The sequence below is a fragment of the Oreochromis niloticus genome, linkage group LG10, assembly GCF_001858045.2.
Source record: "Oreochromis niloticus isolate F11D_XX linkage group LG10, O_niloticus_UMD_NMBU, whole genome shotgun sequence".
Lineage (NCBI taxonomy): Eukaryota > Metazoa > Chordata > Actinopteri > Cichliformes > Cichlidae > Oreochromis > Oreochromis niloticus.
The window spans coordinates 23,102,474-23,116,214 of record NC_031975.2 but is presented as its reverse complement, the minus strand read 5'-3'; the positions used below and the strand labels follow the sequence as shown (position 1 = coordinate 23,116,214).

Genomic DNA, 13,741 nt, shown 5'->3' with positions numbered 1-13,741 from the left:
ACACTTACCACCACCCAGATGGATGAGCAGAATTAAAAACCCACCCCCTGGTGAGCTCTTACAAAGGAGAAAACTATCCATGGAGGTCAAAACATTTTATTTTTTAGCTGTAAACACGATTTTTATTACAGTAAAACTGGACATGAGAGTCCACGGGGACTTGTTTGCTTTTGAAGTCAGCTTCTAGTGGAACTACAGCTTTTGGTACTTGCGTTTTGGCTTAATTTATAAGTGACTGCTGATCACAACATTAACTGCCATATATCAGTCTGGGAAAATATACTGGGTATAAAATTGTCACAAGAATGCACGTCAACCTTTAGTTAATCAATGTAGTGCGTGATTTTGGACACGACCTTCTATTTACAGTGTAAGGAAAGCCAGAGTGGTCAGTATGAAGAATGGTATTCTGGATTACTTCTGAACAACCTTGAAATGAAGTTTGCTACTGTGTAAGGAATTTTCCATTCCTCTCGTTCCTGAACTGTTGGTGTGGTAGTCCAGTCTAGTTAAGGGCAGGAAAGCCTCATGTGACACTTTACATGATGCCTTTGCAGCCTGTTCTCCTTTTTAAATGACCAACCTCTGATATTATCTAGTAGTGAATGTTTAAAAACTGATATATTGCATGAGGCATTCAGTGACACCAATATGACTGCAATCATAACCTATGATACAGTCTGTAGTTGTCTTAATCAGTTACAAGTACAGGTTAGGGTGTATATACAGTATCATAATAGAGCTCAATTCCACTGTGAGTCAAATGAAGTGCAAATGTTACTGCAAAAAAATCTAAGTATGACTTCTCAGGGACTCTGTAGGCATCAAGTGAATAAAAATAATCAAGTTTATTGTTCTAATTTAGTCCAACCAAGAGCACTGGGAGATAGTCATACTGTCTTCAGGGAACAAATGCATCTAAATAATCGATAGCAGCCATATACACATCATCAGGAATGCAGAGAATGAAGACAAAACTTTGCAGAAACTGAAATGTGCTCATAAATGTGGATATTTTTGTGATCTGAGCGTCTTTCTCTCTTTTATTTTTGCAGCCTCCTTGTAAATCATCACTGCTTATAATGATCTGGCAAGCAGGACAGCAGGAGGTGCTGTTAGGGTGCCTTTAACACAAGCTATCTAACACACACACACACACACACACACGCACACACACACACACGCACACACTGAGCTGGTTGTTTCCATGACGCAGCATGTCTCTGCAGGAATTGAGAGAGCTCAGAGGGAGGGAATAGGTGACGGAAGGGGGGGGAAAGACAGTGAAGAAGTGTGAAGAAGACAGGGAGGGGTGATGGAGCAGAAGGGAAATGAGCAGAGTTCAGAGAGAGGAAATCAGGAGACCAACATAAACATGCCACCCTGTTACTATGTCCAGTTCTGTCAGGTACAACATCCATGTACAACATGATTTGTTTAGATGTGATTCATTTAACACAAATCCATTCTATTGCATAATAAACAGAAATCTGGTGTATTTTATATGCCTAATGACATCTTACAGACTTACCTGGAAACAATTTTTCATGTCTAACTTATAGCCTGTTGTTGGGTCTGAGTTCTGTCTGTAGTATTTCTGTGTATCATCTTAAGGTGGCAGTTGTGGCATGTATCAAAAAAACTGATTATGCAATGTCTTTGTTTTTTCAGGACATGTTTTCCACATTTATCCAGGTTTTTCCTCAGCATCTCTCATTTAAGCACAATCTGCCCAGGTACAATAACAACCACAGTTTATTACCTTATTTTATTTAGTATTTTCCTGTTGTTGCTTTGCATGCGATGAAGAAAAAACGTTAATAAATGTCTGTAAATCAAACCCCAGTTAAAAATGTTCCCCAATGCTGGAGATCTTCCTTTCGTTTCCTGTGCATTCATATGTTTTGGATCATCATCCTAACATCAGGAAAGGGAAGCTTTAGATATAAACACGAGTATAAATAAACAAAGTATTGTTTTATTTTCAGTTTAAGGAGACAGGGAAGATAAAGTTCTCAAACATACTTCCATGAGAAACCTACGAATGGCAACACTTTGTCATTTAAACCAAATTGCAACACTGTTTCCACCTTCTTCTTTTTTTGGTACAGTTAAGTAATTAGCTGATGCTGCAGTAAAACTAATGACAAGGAAATATTTCCTTTCCTGGTACTTTTGCAAGCTAATGCTAAAGAAAAACCGGTGTTGGAGTTAGTAAACACTAGGCTGTCTCATGGCACACAGAACAACAAGAATTGCCAGCTAGTGCTAGCTACTGCAATGCAGGGTAAGGGACACACCAGCAGCAGGATAGGGCGAAGACCAGAGCCAGTACATAAGAAAGACAGAGTGAAGGGATGCTCCTGTAACTAATTTCCTCATCATTTATGTGCAACACTTTGTGTCATGTGTAACGTTGCAAACACATAGTGTTGGGTTAGTTTGCTAAACTTAGCAATGCTAGTAGTAGTTTTTCCGTGCAAATGTCCACAACTTGGTACAAAATGTGATTACAAATGGCTTCAGTTGCTAGGTTACATTCCAGTTAGTTCAGGCTGCCTGAAATAGCTTGCTTCTGGCATAAGACAATGGTTTTTATTGATGTTTCAGGCTCTGTTGCCACTGATGTTTATACATTTTGGTTGTCTTTGTATTTTATTGAATGTACAATGTACGTATTTTTCTGTGTGTATTTGTGAGTGTTTTAGTTTATGCATGTGTTGACCGTACTGATGTCTTTCTTTCAGACTTTAAAAATCAGAAATACATTTTCCTAATTAAGGAGTGAAGTCAAATAAAAAGACACAATAATGGGAACTAGAATAAAATCTTTTGTTGTTCCCTACCATTTCTTCTTTTTTCACTCTGTGCTACCATTTTGTCCAAAAGCAAATTCATCTCACACATTACTGTTGGCCTCATTATCTTTGTGACCAAAAGGCATCTTGTTTCGTTAGAGCTGTCGTCAGAAGGCACAAACCAATTACTGGATAGTTTTAAGATAACCTATTTGTTTCTCTCTCTGCTGTAAAATCTTCGCTCTCAAATTTCAAAGTAAAGAGAAACACAAGAGATTTTCAGAAATGTTAACTGTGCTTTTATGATCCACTAGTTAATAAACTGTTATTTAATAAACAGAGAGCATGTTTTTTAATGTTTTCAGCAATGTGGTTTAGTTTATTTTTATTCAAGGTTTTGTTAAATCAAAAAGCCTTTTAAAGCTCTTTTAAAGTCACTGTAACTAAGGCAGTGCAGACCAATGTTCTCATCTGGTCTTATTACTGGTATTTGATATCTACAGGCATCGACCTTCATCACATCTGAAAAAATGACATTTAAAAAAGTAAAAAAGAGATGGGAGAAACACCCTTCAATCATTTTGTGAGCGTGCATGTTTTGCAACTTGTCCACCAGAGGGCGCTGTGAAACTTCCCTGTGGATATCACAGGGTTTTCAAGGCCACAAACAATGAGATAATCTGAGCAAAATCAAGTAAGCAACTAAATAAATTCCCACACATAACAAGGACATTTATTTATCTTTATTTTCATTGTCTGAAAGAAAAACTTAAACTGTCCCAGTATCAGATTTTTCAATCACCAAATGTTGATATCGGTCTTAAAAAATCATATATTAGTTCGGTTCTACTATTTGTGTACATTAAACATGTGAAACGTTTTACATAATAAGGCCAATACATGCAAGACTCCTCCCCGTGAGCTAAACGCTGAGGCTTCAGACTACTTAGCGCTTGAATTCTGAAATTTTTTTCTACTCTTGGCTCTGTATGATGTCAGCGAGTGTGGACATCCTTAATGCGATCAATTCAGAGACATAGCTCTGAAGTCCATCCCACCTGCCGTTCGAAGCTTTTGTTGACGAGGGGCAGCCTATCAGAAGAAAGTTCGCTTACAGGGCGGGAGAACAGAGCTGGCTCAAGATAGAGAATTAACTGAGCACAGTACAGGATAAATACGGTTGATTGTGAACTTCATAGCTACTCTAATGGAGTCCATGATTTTTTAAAAAAGGAAGCTGAGAATGAACGTACTAGGTTCCCTTTTAAGATGAAATTCCTCAGCGCCCGTGGGGGACATTAGAAACAACTCAAAGCAATTTTCCTTTTTCTAATCATCACTAGCCTCTGGGCCTGACTAATAAACAGTGTGGATAGGGGACAGCACATCTGAGAAGGAGTTATGATACATGTCTGTCATCTTGATCCCAGAACAGAGAGAGAGGAAGACAAAGCCCTGAGAGTCAGGACCAGACCCGACAGAGAACAGATGGCCGGACACACAAACACACACACACACACACACACAGTGAGATATGAACACATACGACACGCGTAGACAAACACAGAGACGACACACTGAGAATGATATATAGAGCGGGTTGACAGAAGAAGGCGCACGTAGACACACAAATGCAGACAAATGTTACAGTTGCAAACAACAGAAGCACACCATATATACAGGAGGACTTGTTTATCATGGAAAGACAATTCGAGCTATGATTTCCCAGCAAGTATTCAACATCAAGTTGCAATCCTTATCCCTCAGCAGTCGGGTGGAAAAACCGAGAAAGGCAGGAGAGAAGATAAACACAGAAAGAGGGAGTTTCATAACAACAGAGCCAGAGAGAGAGAGAGCAAGAGAGAGGGGAGATTCACTATAAAAAATAACTGTAACAGATGAGTGGGGAAAAAGGAGAGATAAACAAAAAAGGATGGCGATAATCTCAGAAAAGGAAGCAAGTAAGCACAGTCAAACTGCTCTTGTGCCCCGTGTTATTATCTGCCTGTTTATTGATCACATTCACTTCGACTGCCGGCTCTGCGATGCTCAGCTCTGGTTAAATAAGGAAATGAGAGACAGTCCTGCGTCACTGCTGATAGTCACTGTGTGTGTGGGTGAAAAACATCTCTGACAGATTAGATACTGGACTGTGAGGTGCAAATGCACATGATGATGGACATGCTGGACCCACTGTAGTCTGTACACTGCATATGCCTAAAAATAGTGTGATCAGATTAATAGCTGATGCTCATGACAGTAAAATTACCCCATATGTTGAAAGCTTACCTCACGTTTCACATGAAAAAAATGGAAGAATTCAGTAACTAATCAACAACATATTTATTTTGGCCACCTGCGGTTAGTTGGTCAGGTTGAGTTTTTGTAAATGAACAGAGATACAAGGCATTAAGCAACCACCAGACAACCACCCATTCGTGAGGGAAAAATGTGTCTTCACTCACCAGTTGGACTGAAAAACTGAAAATTAATCAGCTGAGCAAAAAAAAGGATGTGAAAACTAAGCCGTGCACCATCCTACTTTGGACTACACAAACCACAGGTATGTAGTTTTGTCATATTTTATATTTGTATCCCTGAAGTCAAAAAAACTAATTAAACAATTAATAATCAGTCAAATATAACCAAAGACTCAACACGACTCTGTATTTTCTCGTGATTAAATTACTGCTGAGTAAAATACCTCTAAGCAGTGGTATGCCTTGTAAAAGTATGGAGTAGCTCAATGTAATTTACACTTAAAACATTTAATTAAAAATGCTTTAATGGTTATTCTTAGTTATTCTTTTTTTATTGCTGATAAATCTCAAGAATGATCAAATTTTATATTTCTAATATAAAATGATGGTTGTGCTGTTTTAACCTCCTAAGACCCGAACTCTTCCACAACATGCATTTTTAATTTCTCTTTGATATTTGGGCATATTGGGGCCCAATGAATGTAAAAACAAAGAATTACCAGATTTTTTTTTTTTTTACCTTATTTTTGTTTTTAAGAAAAATGAGAGCCACAAATGAGGATATTCATTTAAAATTATGATAGAACAGTAGCAGTATAATGTCCTCGTAAGTGGATATCAGGCCCATGTAGAGCAAAATTGAATATTTTGGTCTAAATAACCCAAAATGTGATGTCCACATATGTGGACGGCAGGTCCTAGGAGGTTAAAGTATCTGTGGGGAAACTGACTGAGAGAAATGGTTCCACTAAAGAAAAAGTGGTTACTTGTTATAACTCCAGTTTTCTGAGTATATATGTAGCCTCGTAATGGACTTGGATGGCTGGACTCCGCCCCTAAGCCTTAGTGAGCCAATGACAGTCCTCAATGACAATGCCATTTTTAAAACTGGGCTTTGGGATCGGTAAAACAACCCAAAAAACAAGCTATATATGATATGACGCAGATGAATCGTAATATAGTAAAAATCATTTTGGTGATTTTAAAATCACAAAAGGCTTCTCAGATTTAAATCAGTAATGACCAAATATACCTTCAAACCAACAGACTTCCTACTGGAAGGTGAAGTCAGTCCACCATAAACCTTCAACAGTGCAGTTCAAAATTTGCAAACAGCTCTACCAGTGGAAATCGATACTACCAATCAATCAAATACCAATATGAAGACAACGGGAGAGGGTCTGTGGCTCTGCTCCCCTCAGCTTTATGGAGCCTTTTACTGACTGATGACTGCATTGGTTCATTTCACTCTTGTTGCTCTTACAGTGGTGTTTTCAGCTGCAGCAGGTACCTCTCTTCTTTGAAAAAGCTCTTAAAACCCACAGTACACTACCTGCTCAGCACCAAATGGCAGACAGACACAGCTGGCAGCTCACTGGTCAACACAGCAGAGCATTTGCAGTCGGTAGGCAATGGATCAAAGAGGATCAAATATTTGCTTGTTCATATAAAAGCATACAGATTCTCTTCAGTTGTATTTTTTCACATGGATCTAACAGCTGGTGAAGTTAATGAAAATCAAAAACAGAAGATAATATCTTCCCAAACCTTTGGTTTTGTGCTCCACTGGGGTATTAAGCACAAAACCTAAAGGACAAAACTAAATCTTTATGAGGGTGAAGAAAAATCATATCACAGTTATAAAGAATTTGTAAACTCAAACGTAACTAAATAAAAACCCGAACTTGCATTGGTAAAGAATCCTGACTGTAACGTTTTTGCGGTAGAAACGTTTCGTCACTCTGAGTATATATGTAGCCGACTTCTTCAGTCTCAAACGATTCAGAATTTTTCAGCTGAGTCTGAGGAAGTTACTTGGATGAGTGATGAAACGTTTCTCCGACTGAAAACGCCACCTCCAGATAACAGTAAAAACTTCCCGGGATTTCTGAGCACGCATCAAGACAAAAGTTTGTGCATCAACCTCACAAGTTAATGACTTCTTAGTTGGGCCAAGCCAGTAATGTCGCTAACAGACACAAACTGAACCGATCACATGACCTCCCTTGGCAGGGGCACAGGGTGCAGTGCACTCAGACAGCAGGTTTAATTCTAGGGTGTGTAAAGGTTTTAATAATTAAATAATTCTGCAGTAGAAAGCTAAACTGCAGCAATAGCACACAGTGTTCACTCTGATCGGGTGGTAATTACTAGGATCAGTCAATTCACCTTCCAAAGGCCTGCATTTGTTTGGATATGAATTAGTTCTCTGCTGTTGTGAGAGTGTCGTAAAAAACGGCACGACGAAACATGCAAATCCACGATACTGTTCGGTAAAGTGAAATTTAAGGTTGCAGTTTTCTTCATTACTCCAATTTTACGGGCTTTAAAGTAAAAAATCTGTTTTGTCAGTAACTTTTTTAAACATAACCAATTTGGTTGAATTCAAACCAAAGTGACTAGTTCAATACCGAGGGGCTTCAGCGTAGGAGGGCTGTCAAAAGCAGCCCCGCCTTTTCCGTTTACTGAATCGAGAATCAGTTAGAATTTGCAAAAGGAACGCTGGCAAAACTACTGAAAGAAACCCGTGTTGCTGAAATGTGAAACTGACTTTGGAGGGAAGGTTAGGAAAGGTGGCCTATTTTGAGTTTTCTGAAGATTCTGAGTTAAATCTACTGATACTAAGACACGAAACACTCTTTACTGCAACGCGCTTCTCAGAAGTCAAGCCTGCAGCTGTCACACACAGGAGGCTCACAGTGGAACCTGAATCTTTGTGGACGTATGTATGAATTTTATGATACAGAAACGTTATAACAGTAGAGTGAGGTTAAGCTTAGCTGTATATAATTCCTACCCAAAAAAAAAGCTTTAATCCCTCAGAGCCAGAGCCCATTTTGTTATCAACAGAGCAGCTTCAGGTTTCATCCTTTGATGACAGCGTGAAGTCTTTGTCGGCTGGTTTTCATAGCTTTCAGCAACTTTCTGTCATGTTCGTTTTCTGAGATCAGAGGAAGGAAGCGAGCTCTCTGCATTTACGTGTTGCTTTAGTGGCGCTGCCAGCGTGCTGAGATCTCCCGTTTATGTATTTTTTTAATGCGTTTCGCGTGTCTTGGCCGTCGTACGCAGACCCGTGCCTATCCGTCCCCTACGCGAGTTGCTTTCGGGCACATAAAAACTCAGATGAAAGGACGACAAATTAGAGCGCACAATTAGTCGTCTAATTAGAACTCATTTTCATTTAGGCTCTCAGATATTAATCGGGTACAGTGACTGTCTGCGCAGCCCACAGCTTTTTATGGAATGTAGCAATATTCACAAATCTTTAGATCTGGGTACATAAAAACAAGGGTTACATAAGGCCAAGAAACCACCTACTTGATGTCCTACATATAGAAGCTATTTAGAGCACAGCAGCTTGTTTTTAGAGGTAGCCTGAAGATACAGAAGACTTTGTTTTTGTTTCTATACACCCATGCAAACATATAGGATGTCAGAACTCGTGTGTTCACTTTTTGCATGTTAATTTTTTTTCTTTTCTTACACAATTAAAAAAAAAAGACTTTATTGATGTGTCAGTAATCTTTTTTCCCCTGAAATTGAGGTCTTTTCGCTTCTCTGGAAACACTTTACTCAAGTCTTCCTATTTATAAGCACTATATAAATATTTGCAGAATGGTTTATAGCACCCTTCAAGGTAGTTATAAAGTGACATTTGTGTTTACAAGTGTATTTGTCAACAACTGCAAATCCTCTTTCCGGGCACTGGTGAGTGGAAAGAATGACAATATGGTGCAGTTTAAATAATAAAACTAAGCCATTTTCACACATGAACTCCAGGCGATCTTGGCAGAATCAAGTCGCTGTCTGATGTTCCCCTTTTCTCAAATGTAGCACACATCAGAAGTATTCTCACTGCTGGAAACAGCTGGATGTAAGTGAGGCTTCTGCCTGGGAAAAGTGTGCAGAAGGAAGGACGTGTAATCCACTCACTCACTGTGAGAAGTTCATCTACCTCCATCTCACCCTATCCTCAGCATCTTCTCTGTCACACTCCTTCACTACATCCATGAACCTTCTCTGGAGTCTTCCTCTTTTCTTCCTGCCTGGTGTCTCCATGTCCAGCATCCTTTATCTACTATATTCACTATCCCTCCTCTGCACTTTTCCAAACCATCTGTAACTTTGTCTCCCTCTGAAGTCTAAAGTATATCTTCTGACATGCATCTCCATCAGGTAATGTCTAGAACAGGGGTGCCCAATCCCAGTCCTCGAGAGCTACTGCCCTGCAGCTTTTAGATGTGTCCTTGTTCCAGCACACCTGAATCAAATGAATGGCTCGTTATCAGGCCTTTGCCAGACTTGATGGCATGCCGAATTGGTAATCCAACTATTTGATTCAGCTGTGTTGGAGTAGGGATGCATCTAAAAGCTGCAGGACAGTAGCTCTCGAGGACTGGGATTGGGCACCCCTGGTCTAGAAAACTTCAGAGCTGCAGTGCATGTGTGAAAAACAAGTAATTTGCTCATAGGAGTGGTTAAAGGTGTTGGGATACAATGTAGTTTAGAAAATAAATTTTGTCTTCTTTGCTTATAGCACATTTAAAGACAAAACCCCCCCCAGTCCATTCAATAATAATCACTATCGACACAAAGGATTCCAAATATATACTTTAAGCCAAGAGGTTTTTGCTCTTATTTGATTTTGTCATGCTAAGACCCATTTCAACATGCATGGTTGTCACCTTTTTCAAATGGCTTCTGAGAGTTATGGAATTCTGGAGCAAAACAGTTCCGAGATAAAAGCGATAATTTGAAAGACAAAACCTGAAACAGGAGGAAACTCTGCGTTTGATTCTGGCGGCGTGCTCTGACAGCACCAGTTCTCATCAAACTGTCACAGTGCTACTGTGCCATGAAGAAGCAGCATTGAGAAAAGTAAACTGATGATGTTTTCAAAATGTCAGGAAATGTGACTTTAGCAGCGCAGCAGAAATGCTGCAGTCGTTTGTGCCAACTTTTAAAAGCAAGCCATGATAATAGATGGACGTGAACAGATGGGTAAATACTCAGCTTAAAATCTGAAGCTCCCATGTTTCTGAACAGAGAGGCTTTGGTGTCTGCACCCCTGATTTAACACATCAATCAACATATTTCTACTGGGGCTAACACGAACCTGGATTATTTCCTAAGAAATACACACACACACACACACGACAGTTATTCATTGACTCATAGCCTCCTCGAAGCTAAGCCTGTCTCTCCCGCTCAGAAGAAATAAAACCTTCTCTTGCTGCTTAGTGATGGACAAACTGTTTTAGAGTAGAGTATCTTTTTTGACTTTTATATGCATGTCAGCGCATTGAAATGTTAATTTGCACCTCAATAGTCAGGCAGGTGGCTTGTCTTGTGTTGACAACTTAAAAGCTCCAGATTCAATCACCAGAGCCGCCAGCGTGTCCATCAAACGTCTCTCAACTGTCCTCGAGTGAGTCACTGAGCTTTTATCTTCTCACTCGCTTCAACTCGCTGTGCGCTCGGAAAATCTCTATAAATTGTCAATGTTAGGAGAAAAAAAATCTGTATAAGCCACTTGCTCAATTTCCATATAATATCCATCTTCTGAGCATCATAGGTGGCTGCAATAATCAGCCACATATGAGGGATGGATCATCTGACACGGCAGCCAGCCGTTATCTTCCATCTTTATCCCAACGATGAAAGGCCTCCAGTCACTCTGAAGCTGTCACTCTTTTTAGTTTCACCATCATTTCTGTGTCTATTTTTTCCTACTTAATTTATTTAGTTTTTTTACATTTTGCCAAGTGATGCAAGTTGCTCTTTAATGGCTTTGAAAAATGTACGTAACCTGAATTTACAGCTGACGCAAAGAGTTAAAGAGTCCCACCGTAGACGTCACCCGTTTTAAACCTTCTTTTTACAGCACCACTTTAAGTCTCGATGATTAGCCTTTTTTTATTCTATCTGTGAATTGTTTTCTGTCTTTTGTCATCCATCCATTCATTTTTTTTTTTTAACTGTTTGTCCAAATCAAGCTCACGGTGAAGCTGGAGTCTATCTGGTGACAGGTGTGGTACACCATTGGAAGGGTCACCAGTTTGTCACAGGGCCGACAGAGACACCGACAATCATGCACGATCACATTTACACCCATGAATCGCTTAGAATCACCAATTATCCTGACATTTGTAGCAATTTTGCATTAATTGCTTAGTAATTACTAATTTATACACAGTCCCCCATTGTAAGAGACAAAAAATTTAAGTGGACATCAACCTACATATCTACACACACGAAGAAAGGGCTGTGTTTGGGTTGTACTGGCTGGTGGATTCAAAACCAGAAGCCTTTTACAGTGAGGTGGCAACGTTTACATGTTTCAAGTGTTTAAATAGTTAAAAAATTAAGACAAATGTTCTTTGGGACATCCTGAAATTCTAAAGTTTCAGTAAAAAAAAAAAAACAACAACCAAAACTTGGCATCTCAAATAAATGATAAATATCTGATTTGTTAGGGTCGGCAAACAATCAATGTAAGACTATATACAGGTTTCCACATTTCCCAGTCTGACCATAACTAGTCCTTCTAGTTTTTCTATAACTAAAACTCTACTTGGTCGACTTGACATGATTTTAAAAACCAGTCGTCTTGTATCCCTACACCACACTGTGCTTCTTAATCTCTCCCCCTCTCTCTGTGAGTGATGTTACGCTGCCCAGAGATTGATGGATCATATTAGACCTGCTGTCAGCTTCTATTAAAGATTTTGCCATCGGATCTGCCAGCTGATCAGCAGCTATCACGGAAAAGGCGTGATGGAGGCATGAAGTTTGCAAGAAAAAAAAAAAGGCAAAATAACACACACAGAGTGTGGAGAGGATGCTAAAGTGGCAGCACAAAAACTGATTATTAGCGGATAAATAATTTATTCAAGACAAAATCATCTAATAGTGTGTTTATAGGGCAAAGTGTAACTGTAACATCCTTAGATTTTCAGTTTTTGTAAAGTCTGGTGTTTTGCACTAAGGGATTGTATATCATGCATCAAGGCTACAAAACTGTGGGCACCTTCTTATACAAATGCACAAACACACACACACACACACACACACACAGGTTCAGCCAATGACGTGTAGTTTGGAAAAACTGCAAACACTGCAGGAAACGCAGCCACCCACCCACGCACACACAATGTACCTAGCTCTTTAAGCATGGAGCCGTTCTCTGACTTCCATCTCTCCTTTTTCTTCTCAGGACTATTCTTCCTTCTCTCCTTCCCTTTATCCTTCACTCCATTCTGCTTCCTCTTTTCTCCCTTCTGGGTTTTCTCTGCAGGGAGACACAGAAGACAGGCCCATTTTAGGGATTTAGTTGATTTATTCAATTTAAGCTTGATTTAGCCACAAAGTGTCACTGAGCTTGGGGAAATGTCTTCTTTTCAGGTGCAGTTTGAGTAAGAAAGCGAAGATTCAAGTTGGAGAAAATAGTGCAAAAAGATCCATAATTAATAGCATGTTTGTCCTTATTTGAACAATAAGATAAGAATAAAAAAAGAAAGCTGTATTACGTTGTTTTATATAATTTAAAAAATACTCCATGAGTCCAATATTATTTCAATCTCAAGTAAAATTAGTTTTACAGAGGGAGCTCCTTGTAGTTTATGAGACGAATAATTTCTGAAGGAAGGAAAAAAAAAAGAACAGAAAACGTTATATTGGGAGAAGTTTGGTAGAGTGTGAAACAGGCCCTTGAGAAGTACATTTTGCCCTCACCGTTTAAGAAAAGTAGCCTTTAAAGAGCAATATTATCATTCAGTGTCAGACATAACTCAAATATTCTCTCTGTTTTTGCTGTTTTTGGTCTCTGCTGACTCTTCTGGGAAATACGTAGCTCTTAAGCTCCATAAAGCTCCACTGTGTTTGAGGTAGCTGCTGATAGCGTCTTTCTGCTGTTTGGTGCTAAGAAAGCAGAGCTTTTCGAGAGAAAACAGCCGCCTGAACACCAAGAATTCTGTTTTTTGAGACTGAATGACAGAAGTTTGATCCTGACAGGACAACTAAAACAAGCGGAAAACTCCCTACAACCCATTCAGGGACCACTAATGTACTGATAGTTTAGACAAGCATGCCCTTCCTCAGAAACAGTAGCTCCCTAACTAAACTCACTGGACACTTTATTAGGTATATCTCGTTACTAATGCATTGGGCCAACTTTTGCCTTCAGAACTACCTTAATTAAATATTTCTGTTGGAAACATTCCAACATCCCATCACAGAGTTGCTGCAGATTTGTCATTGCACATCGATGCAAATCTCTCGTTACCCTGCATTCATACGTTGCTCTATTAGACTGATAACTGTGGAGGCCATTTGAGTACAGTGAACTCAATGTCATGTTTAAGAAACTAGTTTTAGATGATCTGAACTTTGTGAATGGCGCACGTTTTGATCGAAAGCAGCCATGAGGTCAACCACAACACTCAGGTGGGTTGTGGAATTTAA

General features: G+C 39.3%; 1 protein-coding gene across 2 annotated transcripts in view; it reads right to left on the bottom strand.

The window, feature by feature from the left end:
- The window catches only part of jade2 (jade family PHD finger 2), a 225,473-nt gene that overhangs the window by 15,396 nt on the left and 196,336 nt on the right, over window positions 1-13,741 (bottom strand). Inside the window, exon 12 of one of the 2 annotated variants that reach the window (XM_005456139.4) lies at window positions 12,438-12,569. The exons of the other annotated variant lie outside the window; for it this stretch is intronic. Within the exon in view, the coding sequence (XP_005456196.2) occupies window positions 12,438-12,569 (132 nt within the window). The remainder of the gene's footprint in view (window positions 1-12,437; window positions 12,570-13,741) is intronic. 2 annotated transcript variants of the gene reach the window in all.